The sequence below is a fragment of the Barbus barbus genome (genome assembly GCF_936440315.1).
Source record: "Barbus barbus genome assembly, chromosome: 39".
Taxonomy (NCBI): domain Eukaryota; kingdom Metazoa; phylum Chordata; class Actinopteri; order Cypriniformes; family Cyprinidae; genus Barbus; species Barbus barbus.
Genome location: NC_136717.1, coordinates 17,751,352 through 17,767,602, shown reverse-complemented (window position 1 = coordinate 17,767,602; position 16,251 = coordinate 17,751,352). Strand labels below are relative to the sequence as shown.

The 16,251-nt window shown below is 37.6% G+C and overlaps 2 protein-coding genes across 3 annotated transcripts; one reads left to right on the top strand and one right to left on the bottom strand.

The window, feature by feature from the left end:
• Positions 1-457: 457 nt before the first annotated feature.
• Positions 458-9,005, bottom strand: irf5 (interferon regulatory factor 5). Of its 2 annotated transcripts, XM_079399413.1 has the most exons (10): positions 8,700-9,005; positions 7,094-7,205; positions 6,010-6,132; positions 5,109-5,295; positions 4,869-4,894; positions 4,708-4,735; positions 4,161-4,607; positions 2,856-3,245; positions 2,169-2,287; positions 458-880 (listed from the first exon to the last, which is right to left on the bottom strand). In XM_079399413.1, exons 2-10 carry the CDS (start codon positions 7,142-7,144, stop codon positions 692-694), a joined length of 1,560 nt encoding a protein of 519 aa, XP_079255539.1. In that variant the 5' UTR covers positions 7,145-7,205; positions 8,700-9,005; the 3' UTR covers positions 458-691. The 2 variants fall into 2 exon arrangements, with proteins under 2 accessions (XP_079255539.1, XP_079255540.1); XM_079399414.1 differs by lacking the exon at positions 7,094-7,205 and having other exon boundaries at positions 8,700-8,983.
• ccdc87 (coiled-coil domain containing 87) lies at positions 8,775-15,826 on the top strand. Its single transcript, XM_079399411.1, has 20 exons — positions 8,775-8,936; positions 10,055-10,182; positions 10,272-10,423; positions 10,764-11,014; positions 11,134-11,278; positions 11,349-11,442; positions 12,284-12,363; positions 12,456-12,610; positions 12,707-12,827; positions 12,921-13,121; positions 13,299-13,418; positions 13,542-13,657; positions 13,748-13,871; positions 13,978-14,087; positions 14,332-14,447; positions 14,529-14,560; positions 14,792-14,956; positions 15,044-15,158; positions 15,290-15,432; positions 15,516-15,826. The coding sequence occupies exons 2-20, from the start codon at positions 10,095-10,097 to the stop codon at positions 15,753-15,755; spliced, it is 2,568 nt and encodes an 855-aa protein (XP_079255537.1). The 5' UTR covers positions 8,775-8,936; positions 10,055-10,094; the 3' UTR covers positions 15,756-15,826.
• The last annotated feature ends 425 nt before the right edge of the window (positions 15,827-16,251 follow it).

The window sequence follows — 16,251 nt, the reverse complement described above, 5'->3', positions numbered from 1 at the left end:
AAGTGACTTACTCTCTTTCTGCAGCTCTCAGAACCTGTTTGACCAGGTTTCATTTTAAGAAACTTACATGGGTCCTTTAGGCCTCATTTTCTGAGTCATACAGTAAGTCGAACCCTCTTCTATTGTCTGAGATTTTCGAAGGCCTACAATCATGCGTTTCTCACAATTGCACGTGTAAACCCTCAGGTCACCCCTCCCGTCTCCAATTTGCTGAATGAACGTTCTGTGGTTAAGTCTGTAGTCACATCCAATCAGGTTCATGTTACTGGCACGGACCCTATAGGATGAGGTCAGCAGATATTATCCACCTGCTCTCGTAATGTTTGCAAAGAACTTGCACGAAATACGAGTCTTAATTCTGAGTGACAGCTTAATTCAGGGTCAGTTGTACTAACGTTGCTCAAACGTTTATGGGATGACTCATACTGTAGTAACCTGATCATGCCAACAACCATTTAAAATACTGCAATGGTATTTATTGAAATATAACATTTTAAAAGACAAGTTTACATGAAGACAACAAAAAAAATGTAGGAAAAGAAATGTCACGTTTGGTCTCCAATGGAAATGTCTTCAGTATGGCATCAGAGAGGTCACCTATATATTCCAGTGTTCAAATGGACCTCCAATTCTGAGCGGGTAATTAACAGCATGGTGTTGGTAAAGGAAAGAAAAATGGTTCCTCTTTCAGTTAGTGGATGTTTTGAGCCCAGGTGTGGTGCGCGTTTTGACTTTGCAAAAGTCTGTGGAGCTCTTTGAACTGCTCCACTGTTTGGTCTTTCAAGTCAGGGTTGGAGATCTGCAACCGAATGCTGTCTGTCGACCACGAAAGCTCACCTGAAAACATCTCCGTAAGGATTCTTGCAACAACTGGAACAACCTAGATTTAAAAAAAAAAAAAAAGGCAGGTTTTAGTAGATTTAGCAGATGCTGTTTATTAAACCAAGTTTCTTTTGCTAAAGCTATCTATGCTAGGTTCGAAAATAGTTAAATTTTGAAATAAGTTTAGTTCTGGATGCTTATTGGCTAAAATACAACATCAGTTCATCTATAGTTGTGCTATAATATGAACAACACAATGCTGCATGATCATGAAAACACAATTTAGCAATGTAACATGGTAAAGAATGCTAATATAAGAATATAGTGATGTGACATACTGCCAAGTATGGTGACCCATACTCTGAATTTGTGCGCTGCATTTAACCCATCCAACGTGCGCACACACAGCAGTGAACACACACACACCGCGAACACACACCCGGAGCAGTGGGGGGTTCGGTGCCTTGCTCAAGGGCACCTCAGTCGTGGTATTGAGGGTGGAGAGAGCGCTGGACATTCACTCCCCCCACCTACAATTCCTGCCGGGCTGAGACTCGAACCTGCAACCTTTGGATTACGAGTCCGACTCTCTAACCATTAGGCCACGATTTAGTTATAGCAGATTATATTCTGAATACAATGCTGCACATTATTGCTAACACACCACATGGTTTACTTTATACAAAATATAGCTCTGGTTCTGGATGCTGATTGGTTAAAATAGCCTAAACTATATAATAACATTCGCAATTAAACACCTGTTTGCCTAGTTATATCTATGCATCAGTGCTAACAACAATTTAGTATGGTTTTGTTAGCTGTGACGAACATTACATTATGAAACTGTTTCTGGGTACTGATTGGCTGCAATACACTATACAGAAATATATTTGACATCAAACATCCATTCGCCTTGTTATAACTGTGCATTGTTGCTAACAATGGAATTTAGCAATATAGCATTGCTTGCTAGTTCTGAAGAATGTTAAATTAAAAAAGCTCTAGTTCTGGATGATGATTGGCTAAAATGCATTATATAGTAACAGCTATAATGGCAAACACCTGTTAACCTAGTTATAGCTTGTGCATCGTTGCTAACAATGTAACATAGTATGGTTTGCTAAAGAATGCTAAATCATAAAACAGCTCTGGTTCTAGTTGCTTATTTGCTAAAATACACTATATATACACACTATATCTGACATGACACTAGTTCACCTAGCTGTAGCTGTGCTATGTTGTGAATATAACACTGTGAGCCATTGCTAACAACTTGATGTAGCACAGCCTTGTACACCAAACAACTAAATAAAGTAAACCAATTAACATTGATTTCATCTCCAAACCTGGACAATGATGAGCTTTTTCTCCTTGGGCTTCCTGTCTGGCCAATCCTCACCGAAGCAGAAGTAGATCTCAAAGGGTGGTGGAGTAGGCGTCTCTCCTTTCTGATACAAAATGAGACCTGAGAAGAAAAAAAAACAAAACAGCCATTTTGTTGGACTGAATCATTTACATAGCAAATCTACAAAATTATCCCAGCCGATCATATGCACATTTGACATCTCCTGAGAAAATTCCTGCATGCAAGTTCGGAAGTGCTTTTTATAGCCTACAGAATAAAATGGATGCGTTGGGCAATTTCGTATTTTCTCTTTTTCACTTCCCAGAAAAGATAGGAAGCTTCTGTAGAATTAACGCAACAAAATAAACAGCAAAGGGCGTTTAATTGGTGGTCTATGTATTTTAACATTGTTGCGCTGCCATAGAGAATGGATGTGAACATTTGGTCACCTCATAAATCAGTTACATTTCGGTCAAGTTTTAAAGCTGTTCTTCATTAACAGTACATAAAATGCATAAACGTGTAAATAAAATAATTTTTCCAAACTCTGAAACTTGAGACAAAGAAAATCCAGGGGTTGCCAGAATCCCAACCCAGTCTCATATGTGCTCAATTGTTTGTCAGTGCTCTAATGCAGTCACAGTAAATTAGATTGTAATTACTGAAATTCAAGACTGATTCCTCTTACCCTGAAGGAAGTTGTTCAGACTGAAGACCCTGATCTTCATCTCTCTTTCCATTGGATTGGGCGGACCCTGCTCGGGCACACCTGGCCCAGACCAGAACACTTTACACTGGCACAGCCTGATGGCATAGATATCTTGTCCCCTGATCTCCAAAATCAGCCCTCGGTCCATCACATCCAGCAGATGATCGGTGTAGAACCTTTGCTTCTCGTTCTGGACCTCCGCAGTTCCTGGAAACAGCACCTGCTGCAGTGTTACCGGACCGAACAGCTCTACTTGCTCTGGTGTGGGCGCCAGGTTACCGTAGTAAAGTCTACAACCCTGAGGGTTACTGACGGTCAAAGAACCAGCTGTCCGACCCCTGTACTGGAACTTGATATCCAGATCAGTCACTACAGAAGAGAAAATAAGGAACATTTTATTGTCATTTACTCAAAGTTTCTTGGTCGTTTCAAAAAGAGATGTTTAGCAGAATGCTGATGCTGCTATTTTCCATTCAATGAAAGTGAATGGTGAGAAAGTGATATAAAATTACAAAAGGCATTATAAAAGTGGTCCACACAAGACTCGGTAAACATACAAGACAAGGTCCATACAAAACTTAGTAAACTAGTTATACAATAAGTTTGTGTGAGAAACAAATTCACATTTATATTGATCACTGAAAATGTTCTCGACAGCCCTCAAATTTCACTCACCTTTTTGTATCTGGTGTATCAAGACATGTTAGGCTAGGTTTGACATCAGTTATGGCAGATGTCAATTGTGTCAAATATCAATGGTTGTTTTAACGGAGCATGGTGTCGAATTTGTAAAAGCGCATAGTCAAATAGCATAACTGACATTTGAATGTCAAATTCAACTCACAATTCTATTGTATGGTTTCTTAAGATTTGAAATTTGGTGCACAAATCTTTTGATAAATTTATGGTGCTGTTTTTTTTGGCGGAATTTTGGTCACCATTTACTTTCATTGTAAGGAAAAGAGCAACATTAACATCCAGCCTAACATTCTCCTTTTGTGGTCTATGGAATTACAAAAGAGTGACTGATGACAGACCTTTCATTTTTAGATAAACTTTTTCTTTAATAACAGAATACCAGTCTAACAATTGAAATTTTCATAATATAGTTAAGGTGTGCACTATATTTGGTTTGTAGTGGCTCTATACACACTTCTTGCAAAGTCATTTAACATCAGCATTACTCAAAGTGAATGGGTGGGAAAGGTTTTTTTCTGCAATTTAGGCATGTCTTCATCATAAACTGCAACATTAATCTAGAAGAACAAGGCATTAGAGGCTTACAGGGTAACATGTGCGGACTGCTCAGCAACTCTGAGATGCAGGGATGAACCTGGTTCTCCGCTTGAGCTGGCACCTCTTGCATTGGGCTGTCCACAATGGCTGGAGGGCCTACAGAATGAGTGACTACATCTTGAAGACCAGGAGGCGGTATGACTCCAGTCTCCATTCCCAGATCGTTCGTAAGTCCCCCACCATGAACGGGATATGGCGTCTGCTCAACTTTGATAGCCCTGTGACTGGGAAATTCAGTCAAAGAACCAGCCGAAGGTCCAGTGCTGGGCTGGGCGAGTTGAGAGGTCATAGGAGCACCTCCACTGGGGTTATTATGGACAACTTCTCCTAAAAGGTTCATTGGAGGGTTATGGTGGGTGGGATTATAGCCGTCGGCAATAGAAGTGGTGAACGGATCATCGACTCTAGGAGGATATGCTGAGTAGCTAGAAGGGTCTGTCAAGCACAATGCAAAAAAATAAATAAATAATAATTACTGTATGTATATATTATCATTAGTAATTTATTCCAAACAACATCTACTTTGAAATCTTACCAATGGAGAGTTTGACAAAGTTTTGTAGCTGAAATGCAAAAAATAAAACTATATTACTATATGAAGACAGTGGCGAAAATTGCCTTGATTTTACGATTTACTTCTTTCAACTTGCAGTTATTCAAGCTATTCTTCTACGCTCAATGCTCTTCAGAACTTACCTCCTCTTCCTCATCATCTCCGGCATCTAAAATCAAGCAAAGAAGAGATGATTTATTGGCTTGTCCATCTTTTATTGCTTAAAGATTTCTATCACTTCATTCCTGAATTTGTATTTCCTATTTAAGAAATTGTGGTGGGATATATTGAATAATCTGAGCTAAGTAATTTAGAGTTTAAGACACAAACAGCGTTGTTTCAGCAATGTTACTGGTTTGTAGGCATGTGTTCCCGGTCCTTACCTCCATTGACTGACTGGTCGCACACCACATAGATCTTATAAGGCTGGACGGGGGTGTCCTTAGTGCCATCGTAGTGCAGTCCGAACTCTCGGCTTTTGTTTAGGGCACAGCGGAGGTTGGCCTTCCATTTAGCTGGATCTGGCTCATCTACTCCTTCTTGGTACTTGCCTGTTTCCAGAGCCCAAGCCTGCAGAGCAAAAGGAGTAAATATGCTTGTGGGAAATATCTAGACACATGACTTGTCCCTTAAAACAGACAATGAGCTTTAGTTATGTCACAGTCGATTTCAAGTATAATTAGGGGGGCAAGACATTCCTATTCCAGTATTTGATCTATGTAGTGCAGGATAAGTCATCAATATTTTTTATGCGTTTTTAAAAGTCGAAAAACTAAATTTTAAAGCATACATCTGCTAAATGTGAAGTCTGTCAAAATACGCTTGCTTCCTTGGAGTTCTAACAGTCACAAAACTAATTTTGAATTTGCAAAGTCTTTAACCTCATGGTTCTAAACCTTTCTTGACTTCCCCTAAAATCTTGCCATAGTCAAGTGGAATTGAAACTCCATTTTTAGTTCTCCAAAGTTGGTTGCAAAAGTAGTACAAAGATGATCTAAGTAACATTACTAGAACTTGTAAATGCAGACATTTAATGGCTCAGTAAATACTGAAGAGTGAAACTACTAGGTGTTTCAGTACTCTGAAACTCCAAAACACCCCTAAAAAAAAAAATCCCCCAGTGCTAACTTTAGAACAAAAAGAGTACAGGAGTAAAAAAAAAAAAAATAGGTATAGGAGGATTGGGTTGGTGTTGAATCTAAGATCTTATATGGGGAAATACTACTATTTATACAAAAAAGGTTACAAAAGCAGCATGGGTGATGGCAAAACCATATTATTCACCTTAAATATAGTGTTCTCCTCCTCGAGGGTAGGCATATGGCGGGTGGCATGTCTCCATGGGATCCGGAACAGTCTGCGCTCTTGATTCAGCCAGTGCAGTCCTGGGTATTTCCCACTGTTAATCTGGCAGGGTGAGAAATGTTTACTTTACTAATGTAGAACAAGCTCAGGATGCCAAGGTTTCAAATAATATTCCTCCACTAGTTTTGCTTCCATTTTAGATGCTGATATCTGGAAGTGCTGTATGGATGAAAGCAAGATGGCAGCTGGACACTGATACGTTTCTCTTTGAAGATCAAAGCATTGATGAAGTGTTTCTTGGTAGGTTTAGAAATGTATTTGACAAGGTTATATTAAAATTTTTAAAAATTAAAGTAAAACTGTTCTTCCGTTACACTGAAAGCATACAGTGACCAATGGCTATTCAAGTTCCAGTATGACAGAAAATAGCAAAAAAAAAAAGCGCCAATTTTCTATTGTCAAAAGTGTAGCCACGTATCATAACTCACAGAAGTCACTTTCAAACCAAGCACCTTTCTGTTGGTCAACACAGCACATTTAAGTGACCAACTTGAACCCGTCGCGAAATCTGAAAATCTTTAGACCATGCAAAACTTCCAGTTGTGCAATTCCCTATTGAAATCACTGGATTTCGCCCACAAATATTCAGCAAACAATGCTAAATGTACAACTTTAAAATAACTTAAAATTATCATTCCAACCTTTGTGCTATATTTCAAGTTTTCTGATGGTCATCTGAGGAAAGGACTGAAATTCAAGTCATTATTCGCTGAAAAACTTTCCATCTGCTGTAGCACGCAGTATCATTTGCATATGCACATATTGTCATGATTCATTACCTGATGAGAGGATTGATGCATGTGGCATAACCAACGTCATAAAACTACTTTTATTGTGCTTTTTGGTCATTTATAGAGTTTGACGGCACATCGTTCACTTTCACTTGGAATGTCATGAGGGCAAGTAAACTTTCAATTTTGAGTAAACAACCTCTTTAAATGTCTTCGGATTATCTTCAGAAATGTTCTTTAAAATTACAGTGTGCATATAAATTACAATTCACCTGGGCCAGCAGCCATGGCTTCAGACGGATCCTCCGTGGTTGACCACTCATGGTGCTGGAAAACGAGGGGTTCGAAGGAAGTGGTAATGGTGAACACTGTGCTTTTGGTCAGCTATTATCGTAATAGGGCAAAAAAAAGAGGAATAGTTACATTGTTGACAGATGATTTAGTCCGGAGATTGGCAACAATCAGAAAGGAATTTAATCATAAGCTGAATCTGCAAAGTCTACTCAAAGAGAGGTGTGGAGATGGATAAGCTGAAAAAAAGCTATAAGAGTATCACTCGACACAATCTTAGGGCAAAAGGTTGAATAAATCTTGAAAACACAAAAGCAGCACAATGACAAATGTGACAAGATTGAACCTTCAGGCCTCTGCCAAGTCCTCAAATCGCTGCTATCAAAGCAGGTGCTCGTGGGAAAATAGAAAGCATGTGGGTATTCAGTTTAAAAAGCTCAGTAGCAGGGAGGTCATGTTACCTCTGTAAATAAACGACAACATGACTGAGCACAATGACAGCCAAGCGTGAATGCCATCTTTAGTGCCGGCTGCACTGAAAATATATTTGAAGTTGTTTTCATGACGGCTGTGACTTCTGCAGAAATGAAAAAGAGGCTGTGAAACTTTAGGCCAATCCTTCTGATTTTGACTTTGTGAATATTTTCAATGAGTTTTAAATGGAGTTTTGATATTACACTCCCATAAAGGAAGTTATAAATACTACTAAATTCATTTGCAAGAGGAACAATATTAACCAAATATTAAGAGTTATTTTGGTTTAGGATGGAGAAGTAGGTGGGGTACCTAAATAAAAATTATGTTCGGTGTTCCCTAATTTAGTTCCTTTAACTCTCTGTTGTTGCACTGTGTTACCTTTAGGTAACTTACAAACGTAGTTCTTCACTTTCTAAGCATATGCATATGATATTGTTAATAATGAAGGGATCGCAGAGTCAAGTGTGAAGGTCCCCAGAGAAGCTGCTTTTATTTTTGTTCATTCATAAGAAACTTTATGTCCAGTCATATAAATTATGTTTTGGGAAACAGTGCATCTATTTTATTTGTTTTTTTGATTTACTCAACATTTGAGTTAAATTAAGTTAAAAAGTCAAAAGCAAATAGAAAAAATTATATTATATAATGTTGACAGTTTATTTTTGTTTTTTTTACACCATGTTTAATCACCCAATTTCTCTTTAGATATTTTAATAAAAATAAACTTCACTTAGTATTATTTAATTTCTCTCCAGTCACGTCCTAAAATAGAACTAATATATATATATATATATATATATATATATATATATATATATACACACACACATTTTATTTCGTTTACTTCTATATTTCAAAATATAAACAAAAGAGGGCTGTATTGTTAGCTATTGACAAACATCTCGTTTTTTTTAAATTAGTAACATGCAAACACACACAAAGGATACACATAAACATTGCCTATTGCAGCCACAATGCAGCCAAAACACCCATTTAATTCCCAACTGTCCGTAAATAACGCGCACAGAGCTTCCGAAGCCAAGTTAATACGACAAAACCCTCAAGATTTGTAACTTTTGCAAACGGTTTAACGAACTTAAAATCACTTACCTGCACTAAAAAGTGTCCAAACGGTGCTTGGGCTCGGTTCAGCGTTTAGCTGACGCACACATATAGCCTAGGTCAGGTGAGTGAGTTTAGAGCCTCGGTACGTCCTTTCAGCTCCAGCAGATCAAATGGCCGAGGACTGACTGATCGCAGCTCTCCAGCAGGACTCTCTCATATCCATGTTGGGGTTTTTTTTACAGGCACGAGACTACAGAAGACGTATTTGCAGAAGTTTAACAGGTACCACCCTTCCGGATGACAAGGGCTAATGTAAACGGAAGTGGTGTGGGTTTCATTTTTCATACATGCACTGACTGTGACCCATCTACACTGTTTGTGTTTAGTGTGTAGCTAAATGCTATAAGAAAATGTCAGTGCATGAAGTTTGATGTATCATATTTGTGAAGAAAATTCATTTCTGAAGCGTAAATATTTATTAAATATACTATTTGGCATAAATACAGAAATTTAACAAGATTTAGTATTCCTAGAGGTATTTAGACTTGTACGTTTATTTATTCAAGGTGGGTTCTGTCACTCTTTCTATTTGTAGATGTACATCATATATTAGACTAGCATAGAAGTGTAGATTACCATATGAACCTACTTTGTTTTTTGTTTTGTTGTCAATACTGAACAGTTTTGTTATTATTCTTAAAAAAAAAAAAAAATATATATATATATATATATATATATATATATATATTATTCTGAATGCAGTTTTATGACTTCATGCTAGTTAAAAACTATTTTTCGTTTACAGTTTATTTATAGTGTTTAAAATGAACAAAAAAAGTGAAAAAGATATTAATAGTGCCATTATATAATACGGCGTCAATTCCAAAGTTGCGTAATGACGTCGTGCGTGACCTGCCGGGGTTTCCAGGGCAACTTGAATTGTTTTAGGATTACGGCGTGCATGCGGAACTATTCAGTCACTTACATTGGATAAATTATTACTATTATTATTTTTTTTGTAACGATCTTGCTTTTAATCTTCAAACGATCGTACACAATAGCCGATGTACAAACAGTGTTTTTAAATCCTGTGCACTGTAATTTTAAAGTTTACTCGTATTGTTGTGACACAAATCAGGTCACATTCACATTCAGTGTTATGTTGATTTGTTCCAGGTTTGAACTTGAAAAGACTGCAACTGATAAATTAATTTTTGCACCTTAAATGTTGCTGAATGAATGCTGAAAAGGTTGTTATTTTTATTTGACACGAGTAGGCTTTTAAAGTTTAAATACATAATGTCAAACTTCGCAGCTGATTTAATTACATAGCTTAGTACATTTCTGTAATGCAATATCTTCAGCATTAATGTTTTGGGAATGAATTGGGAAATATCAAGCACACAGGTTTGTGAGCACATCAGATGTGAGGACCTCCAAATGATGGTCCACAATCGAGAGGTTCAGAGCTTTCTGAGACCTCTTTCACAACTCTGCCACATGGATGTCAATTTTGACTGGATGACAGGTTAGTACTTTCTTCAAAAGCTAGTTAATTCACTCTTGAAGTTTTCACAACAATCTTACATTATTGCTGATTCATAAATTTATCTTCAGACAGGTCTAAGGAGGTGAAATCAGCGTTTTCAGCTTATAAGAAGAATAACAGCACTCCGACTTCTTTGACAAAGTTGTGCAAACAACTGAAGGAGGGAATCACCCAAAAATCACAGCATTACTCCATCAGCCATGAAGACAGACAGTCTCTGGTCAGTGTCAAACAGATGCTGTAAATAAAAATTTCAAACATTGTCTGAAGTATTTTGAACTGTGCAACATCAATCCTGAAAACAGTTGTGCTGCTTAATTATTGATTGTTTTTGTTAAAACTGTGATAAATTTGTTTTTCAGGATTCTTTGATGAATAGAAATGTTGAAAGAGCAGCATTTATTTTAACATTTCAATTTCAATATATATATATATAATAAAGCCAAATCAAACATGTATAGTTGTACAGTAAATGTTTATGCAGTCAATAGCAAACCTAAAGTTGATGTGTAAATGACTTTACATGATATATCCCTTTTCTGTTTGCTTTTGACATTCAGATTGCAGTGTTGACCTCTGAGCTGAGTCTGATCTGGAAAGAGCTGACAATCCCGTCTGTGGACACCACGCTGACCCAGGAAGAGAAAGTGCAGCTGAACTGCCAGACCTTCAGTGAGGTGCTGCACATCTGTGAGCAGCTGTTTCTGCAATCCTTGCACCTGATGGAGACTCTACGGAGGCGAGGTGTCTTCAGCGATCATGTCAACCGCAGCAGGGTGGCAGCTCAGCTTGCTATCGACTGCACCAGTCTGTGAGTGTGACTCTTTTTACCTAGATTGCACTGACGGAAACAGGTTTGATCACACAGTGTGGTGACATATAGCATGACATTTCTTATTCATAGCAGATTGTGACTGTTTCTGTTTACAGCTTGAATGTTCGCTCCATAAGATGCAGGATTGTCACAGGAATCAAGGATGCACGAAGACGCAAACGAAGTGCTGTTACACATAACAATGAGAGGTCCATGACGGCCACATCATGGGAAAAAGCTGTGGAGGATGACCTCAAGGAGGTGCGCTTGTGTGTGTACAAGTTGTAAAGAGAGACATTAAGGTTATATTAATTCACTTCTGTGTCAACAGATTCAGGAGAAAATCAGAGAGCCGGATCTGCAATGTGTGTATGACCTCCTGCCCTGTAACTTGGAGCCAATCACCTATAAGACAGACATACAATGTACGGCAAGATGCACAGATACAAAAAGGGATAGTTTACCCAAAAATGATCATTCTGTCACTTCTGACCTTACAATCAGTCAATTGGGTACAATGTTGTTTTGGAATCGTTTTGACGTTTGTTATACAGAAAACCAGTTCTGGGTAGATTACTTAGAAATTGTAGTCCATTACTGAATACAAATTTATATGACAAAAATTGTAGTTAGTAACATAATCCGTTACATTGCACATTTTAGGTAATACAACCAGACGACCTTTGATTTCTATTAGATTACTTTTGACTTAACTCATTTATCAAAATTCTTGTACAATATTGATCTAAATGTAGACAGAAAAATATAATACAAAAAAATACAAAGAACAGCAAACAATATCAAAAATTTCTGTTCCTAAATATTGCAGGAACTGCATTTAAAATAAACACAATCAAAATAAAACACAAAAAAGGTGAAATATTTAATTTATGCCGTGTGGAATGTTGTGTATTAGGCAATTTTGTAATGAATTAAAAATTAACCGTAATCTGATATGAGTGTTTTAAAATCTAATAGACTCTAATTACAAATATTTAACTTTCAGAATCTGATTATGTACTCCAAATTACTTCTAATCATTTACTACACAGCACTGCTGTAAACAGTAGCGAGATTCTTTAAGATATCTTATTTCCACAGAAGAAAGAAAGTCGTACAGGGAAACGATGCCATTTGACAGAATGAATATTCTGTCAAAATGATGACAGAATATTCATTCTTGGGTCAAGTCATAGTTTCCTTTAAAAGTGATATTATTGGATGTGGATGTGGCATCAAGATACTGTAATTTGTGCATGTGCCCAGGTTCTACAGCCAATAAGTCCAACATACTGAAACAAGAGCAGGATCAGAGTCCACCTCAAAAACGGTTGATCAGAATAAAGGTGACTTTTTAATCAGTTCCATTGCACAAATTCCATATTGGCAGTTGCAGTTCCAACAGTTGCATATCAGATTTCTCCTTCCACCCTCTTAGGGATGTCATTCCATGCCTGACCTACAGAGAGAAACACTTCTGGAGGAGCTGGAGATAAGGCTACCCAATCCACCTCCATCCCCATTAGTCCTATTGTCCACAGATCCTACCTCCAGCCTGGAGAAATGCATCAGTACTGGGGAAGATCTGAAGAGGTTGGATTGTTATAAAGCACCCTTACTACATACTAATCACTGTGTCTGTGTGTAAGAGTAATGGGAACTGAAACTCTATTGTGTGTATGTTTTTAGATTATTACATGAGAGAGCGTACAAGGATGATGGTAACTGTGAGACGGATCTGTGCTCGCTTATAGAATCCCTAACCTGCTATAGTTCCAGCAGACTCCAAAGGCTCAAACTAAAACTACAGGTACTTACAGGAATAAATTAATTGCAGACAGAATCATGTGCAAGACTTATGCCACCTGCAAATCAGACTTTAAAGAAGGGCATTTCTTTCTAGAAAATGGAGGAAGAGGAGCAAATGAAGAAGCACAAAGTTCTTGTGAAGAAACCTCTGCACCCACAAGGAGATGTGGTCAGTGTGACGTTTTCTCCTCAAAACATCATGCGCACAGCAGTGGCCCAAGTGTCCGATAGGGTTCTCCCAGAGACCATCAAACTCAGCATGTACCCACCAGTCTACAATGACCTCACTAAAGAGGTAAAACTCTGATATCAATAGTGTTATTTTAGTGTTATTTATATACTGTTTTAGTATTTATTCATACTTTAAATGAGCTTTTATTTTTATATTTTCATTTTCTTTTGTAGTAACAAATTTAATTTAATTTAATTATTTTATATTGGACTTATCTACATAATAATTCTAAAACCCTAGATTGATTCTGCATCGGTCACTCTGATGGATCAGAACTTGGTTGAAGAAAAAATGGATATAAGCAAAGTCTTTGAAGAGTTATCCAAATGTATTTCAACAAAGTATTTCAACTTTGATGAGGTAAGTTGATTTAGGGCTTGGGGATTAGCTGTGGTATTTTCTAATGTAGATATTTTATAGGTGACATATCACAACATCCTCATATCATGAGAATATTAAAAGCCACTTTCATTCTTTTTAAAGGACTCCAGGATTGTGCCTGCCCTGACAAATGCCACATTCTGCCCAAAAAGAGAGATTAATGAGCAACTAATGAACCCATCACTCAGAAGGCCCAATCCATACAGCATATCCCACAGGTGTTCTCTTCTTTCTTATTAAATGTGTATTTGTGGTTCTTTCACACCACAAAATGATCTAAAATCTTTAATTGATTTGCATGAATGCAGAGAGAGAACAGAGAGGGCTGCAAACAGGAAGAGGCCTGTGACCGCTCGAGCATACAGAGCCTGGTTTCAGTGGTGGAGGTGTCAACTATCAATGGATGATTATCTTAACTACATTTCTAATCGGGTTAGTTTATAATAGGAGCGTGTTTACGGGAAACAAATGCTAAATATATTCAGGACTTGTGAGCTTGAACAGTTGTGCTTGTGTTATTTGTGCCCTGGTTTTGAAGGACTCTGATTATCTGTCAGTACTGTTTCACCTGTATGACAGTGATGATGATGAAGAGGCAGAGGCAGAGAGACACAAGCTGGCTCAGCTGCAGAGAGACGAAAGGAGAAGGTCTGTTTTCTTTTTTTTTAGTTTATCCTCCCACATTTACTCTGAGAATGATGCATGATGACTTACACTATTTTATTCTCTATAACTAATATAAAATGTTGAACAGCCATGACACATCCTTTCAACTTCTTATACTGGGACAGTCAACAAATAGCTAAACAGCAACATATTAATTATTGTATTTTATTATATTGTCATTTTATTCATATAAAGTTCATTTTCATCTGATCGTCATCTCTTCCAGAAGGCAACAGGAAAGGCTCAGTTCACTTAGGAGACAGAAACAAGAATTTGTTCCTGGATTCTGGAACATCAACACCATAGAGATGGGAGGACTGGGAAGGGAACCAGCACTGGATGGCATGTTATAGTTTTCTTTAAAAAAAAAAAATACTAGTGTCCAAAACTGCATGAATGAATGCAGAAATATCTGTGTTTCAGAGACAAATCCAGAAGAGGAAATACAAGATGCAGTGAGTTTGTTCCTTTCCTCATAATCTGACACAGAACTTCTGTTTTCCACTGATTACTCAGTCTATCATGTCATATCATGTTATTTTTAGTACGGGCTTCTGTTTAGCAGAAACAAGTCTGAAGCACACAGTCTAGCTCACATAGTCACTTTTTTGTATAATAGACAGATAAACAGGTAGACAGACAGAGAGATCGACATATAGACTGATTGATTGAGTGATGTTCTTCAGTCTGAAGGAGAGGAAGGTGAAGGTCCAGCTGCTGGACTTCTGGATGGAGAACAGATGCAGGTCAGGCTCGAGAGGGTCTGGAACGCCCTGCTTCTGCCAGAAGGACAGCGACTAGACATGGCCATCAAATACAGCTCTCATGAGTACAGGGACCATCTACAGGAGGTACAGATGATGATAATGAACTCTCCTGGCTTTCCATCATTATTATCCAGGATTTATGCTGTCACGTAGATGTGTTTGTGCCCTCAGGCAATTACTGCATGGGAGCAGGCTGCTCGGTTGATCCAGAAGAGGGAGCACTTGCTCTCCAGTTTGGAAGACTTTGAGAGGGTGGCATCTGACCCCAACAGATTTTTCCAGCTAGGTACCTCAGAGCCAAAGACTAATGAATTCTGACACTTGAAATATGCCGATTTAGATTTAGAAAGATTCTTGCGAAGTGAATGAAATAAAATAATGACTCTAATACAGATTCTTTCCTTTTCAAATACACAGGTTATAATGGTTCATCCATCACTAGAATGGAAGAGGCAAGTCGAAGGGAGAAGCTCAACTCTCAGATTTCAGTTGTAGACCAAGAACTGTCCAAAATTATGGGCCATATCACAACCCGTTTCAATGACAACATCAGCTATAAGGTAAGAGTGCATCAAAGCTTGGTTACACACCATTGGTTATCTGCAGCTGTTTAACATTCTCGCTGCTGTTTTGGCTGTCACAGGGTCGGCCGTACAGAGAGAAGATGCGCTGGGATCGTACTGAGATGCTGTACTGGCTGCAGCAGGAAAGGCGGGTCCAGTCTCTGGAGATGTTTGTAGATGGACGGATGGCTCTGCCTGTAAGGCTTCCTCCTCTGAGCCAAAGCAAGGAGCTTCACTCAAGCAACCATCAAACCCTCCAGGAACAACCTCTGTCACGCTGTGAGAGAAATGGACAATTATTGCAACACTGTGAACTCTAAAAAATATACCATTGTAGTTTAAACACTTGCAAATAAAGCAAGATCTGTCAGTTTTATTGACCTGTTTGATTACTGGTTTATTATATTCTTAATAGTTTGCTGAAGAACTTTCAGACTTTGAAAAGGAGTTGGCTTAAGACTTTAACAATTTTTTAAATGATTTATTTTAGATATCTATATCCTTTTTTGGCAGCTTAGAAATAAAATCAGAAATTATATTATGAAATGTGGAAAACAATACTTTTATTTTTTCATACAGCCATTTTTTGTGAAAATTTGCATTTTGTTTTACAGTGTCTATATTACACAATATGCATGCTAAAAAAAATAAAATAGAACTAACAATATCAATGTGAAGTAATCAACTCTACATATTAAATATTTGTAATGTTTTAATTTTTATATTTTCAATATTACATTTAAAGTTGGTTGGTTTTGTTATTTTAATTATTTTAAACTAGCTAAAATAAAATATTTTTTAACATTTTATTTCATG

Coding starts and splice junctions, on each gene's coding strand:
- irf5 (XM_079399413.1), bottom strand. CDS start 7,144: ATGAGTGGTCAACCACGGAGGATCCGTCTGAAGCCATGGCTGCTGGCC. Junction 6,133..7,093: donor AGCCATGGCTGCTGGCCCAG/GTGAATTGTAAT, acceptor TCACCCTGCCAG/ATTAACAGTGGGAAATACCC. Junction 3,246..4,160: donor CAGTCCGCACATGTTACCCT/GTAAGCCTCTAA, acceptor TCTCTTCTGTAG/TGACTGATCTGGATATCAAG.
- ccdc87 (XM_079399411.1), top strand. CDS start 10,095: ATGATGGTCCACAATCGAGAGGTTCAGAGCTTTCTGAGACCTCTTTCA. Junction 10,183..10,271: donor CAATTTTGACTGGATGACAG/GTTAGTACTTTC, acceptor ATTTATCTTCAG/ACAGGTCTAAGGAGGTGAAA. Junction 13,872..13,977: donor TTAACTACATTTCTAATCGG/GTTAGTTTATAA, acceptor CTGGTTTTGAAG/GACTCTGATTATCTGTCAGT.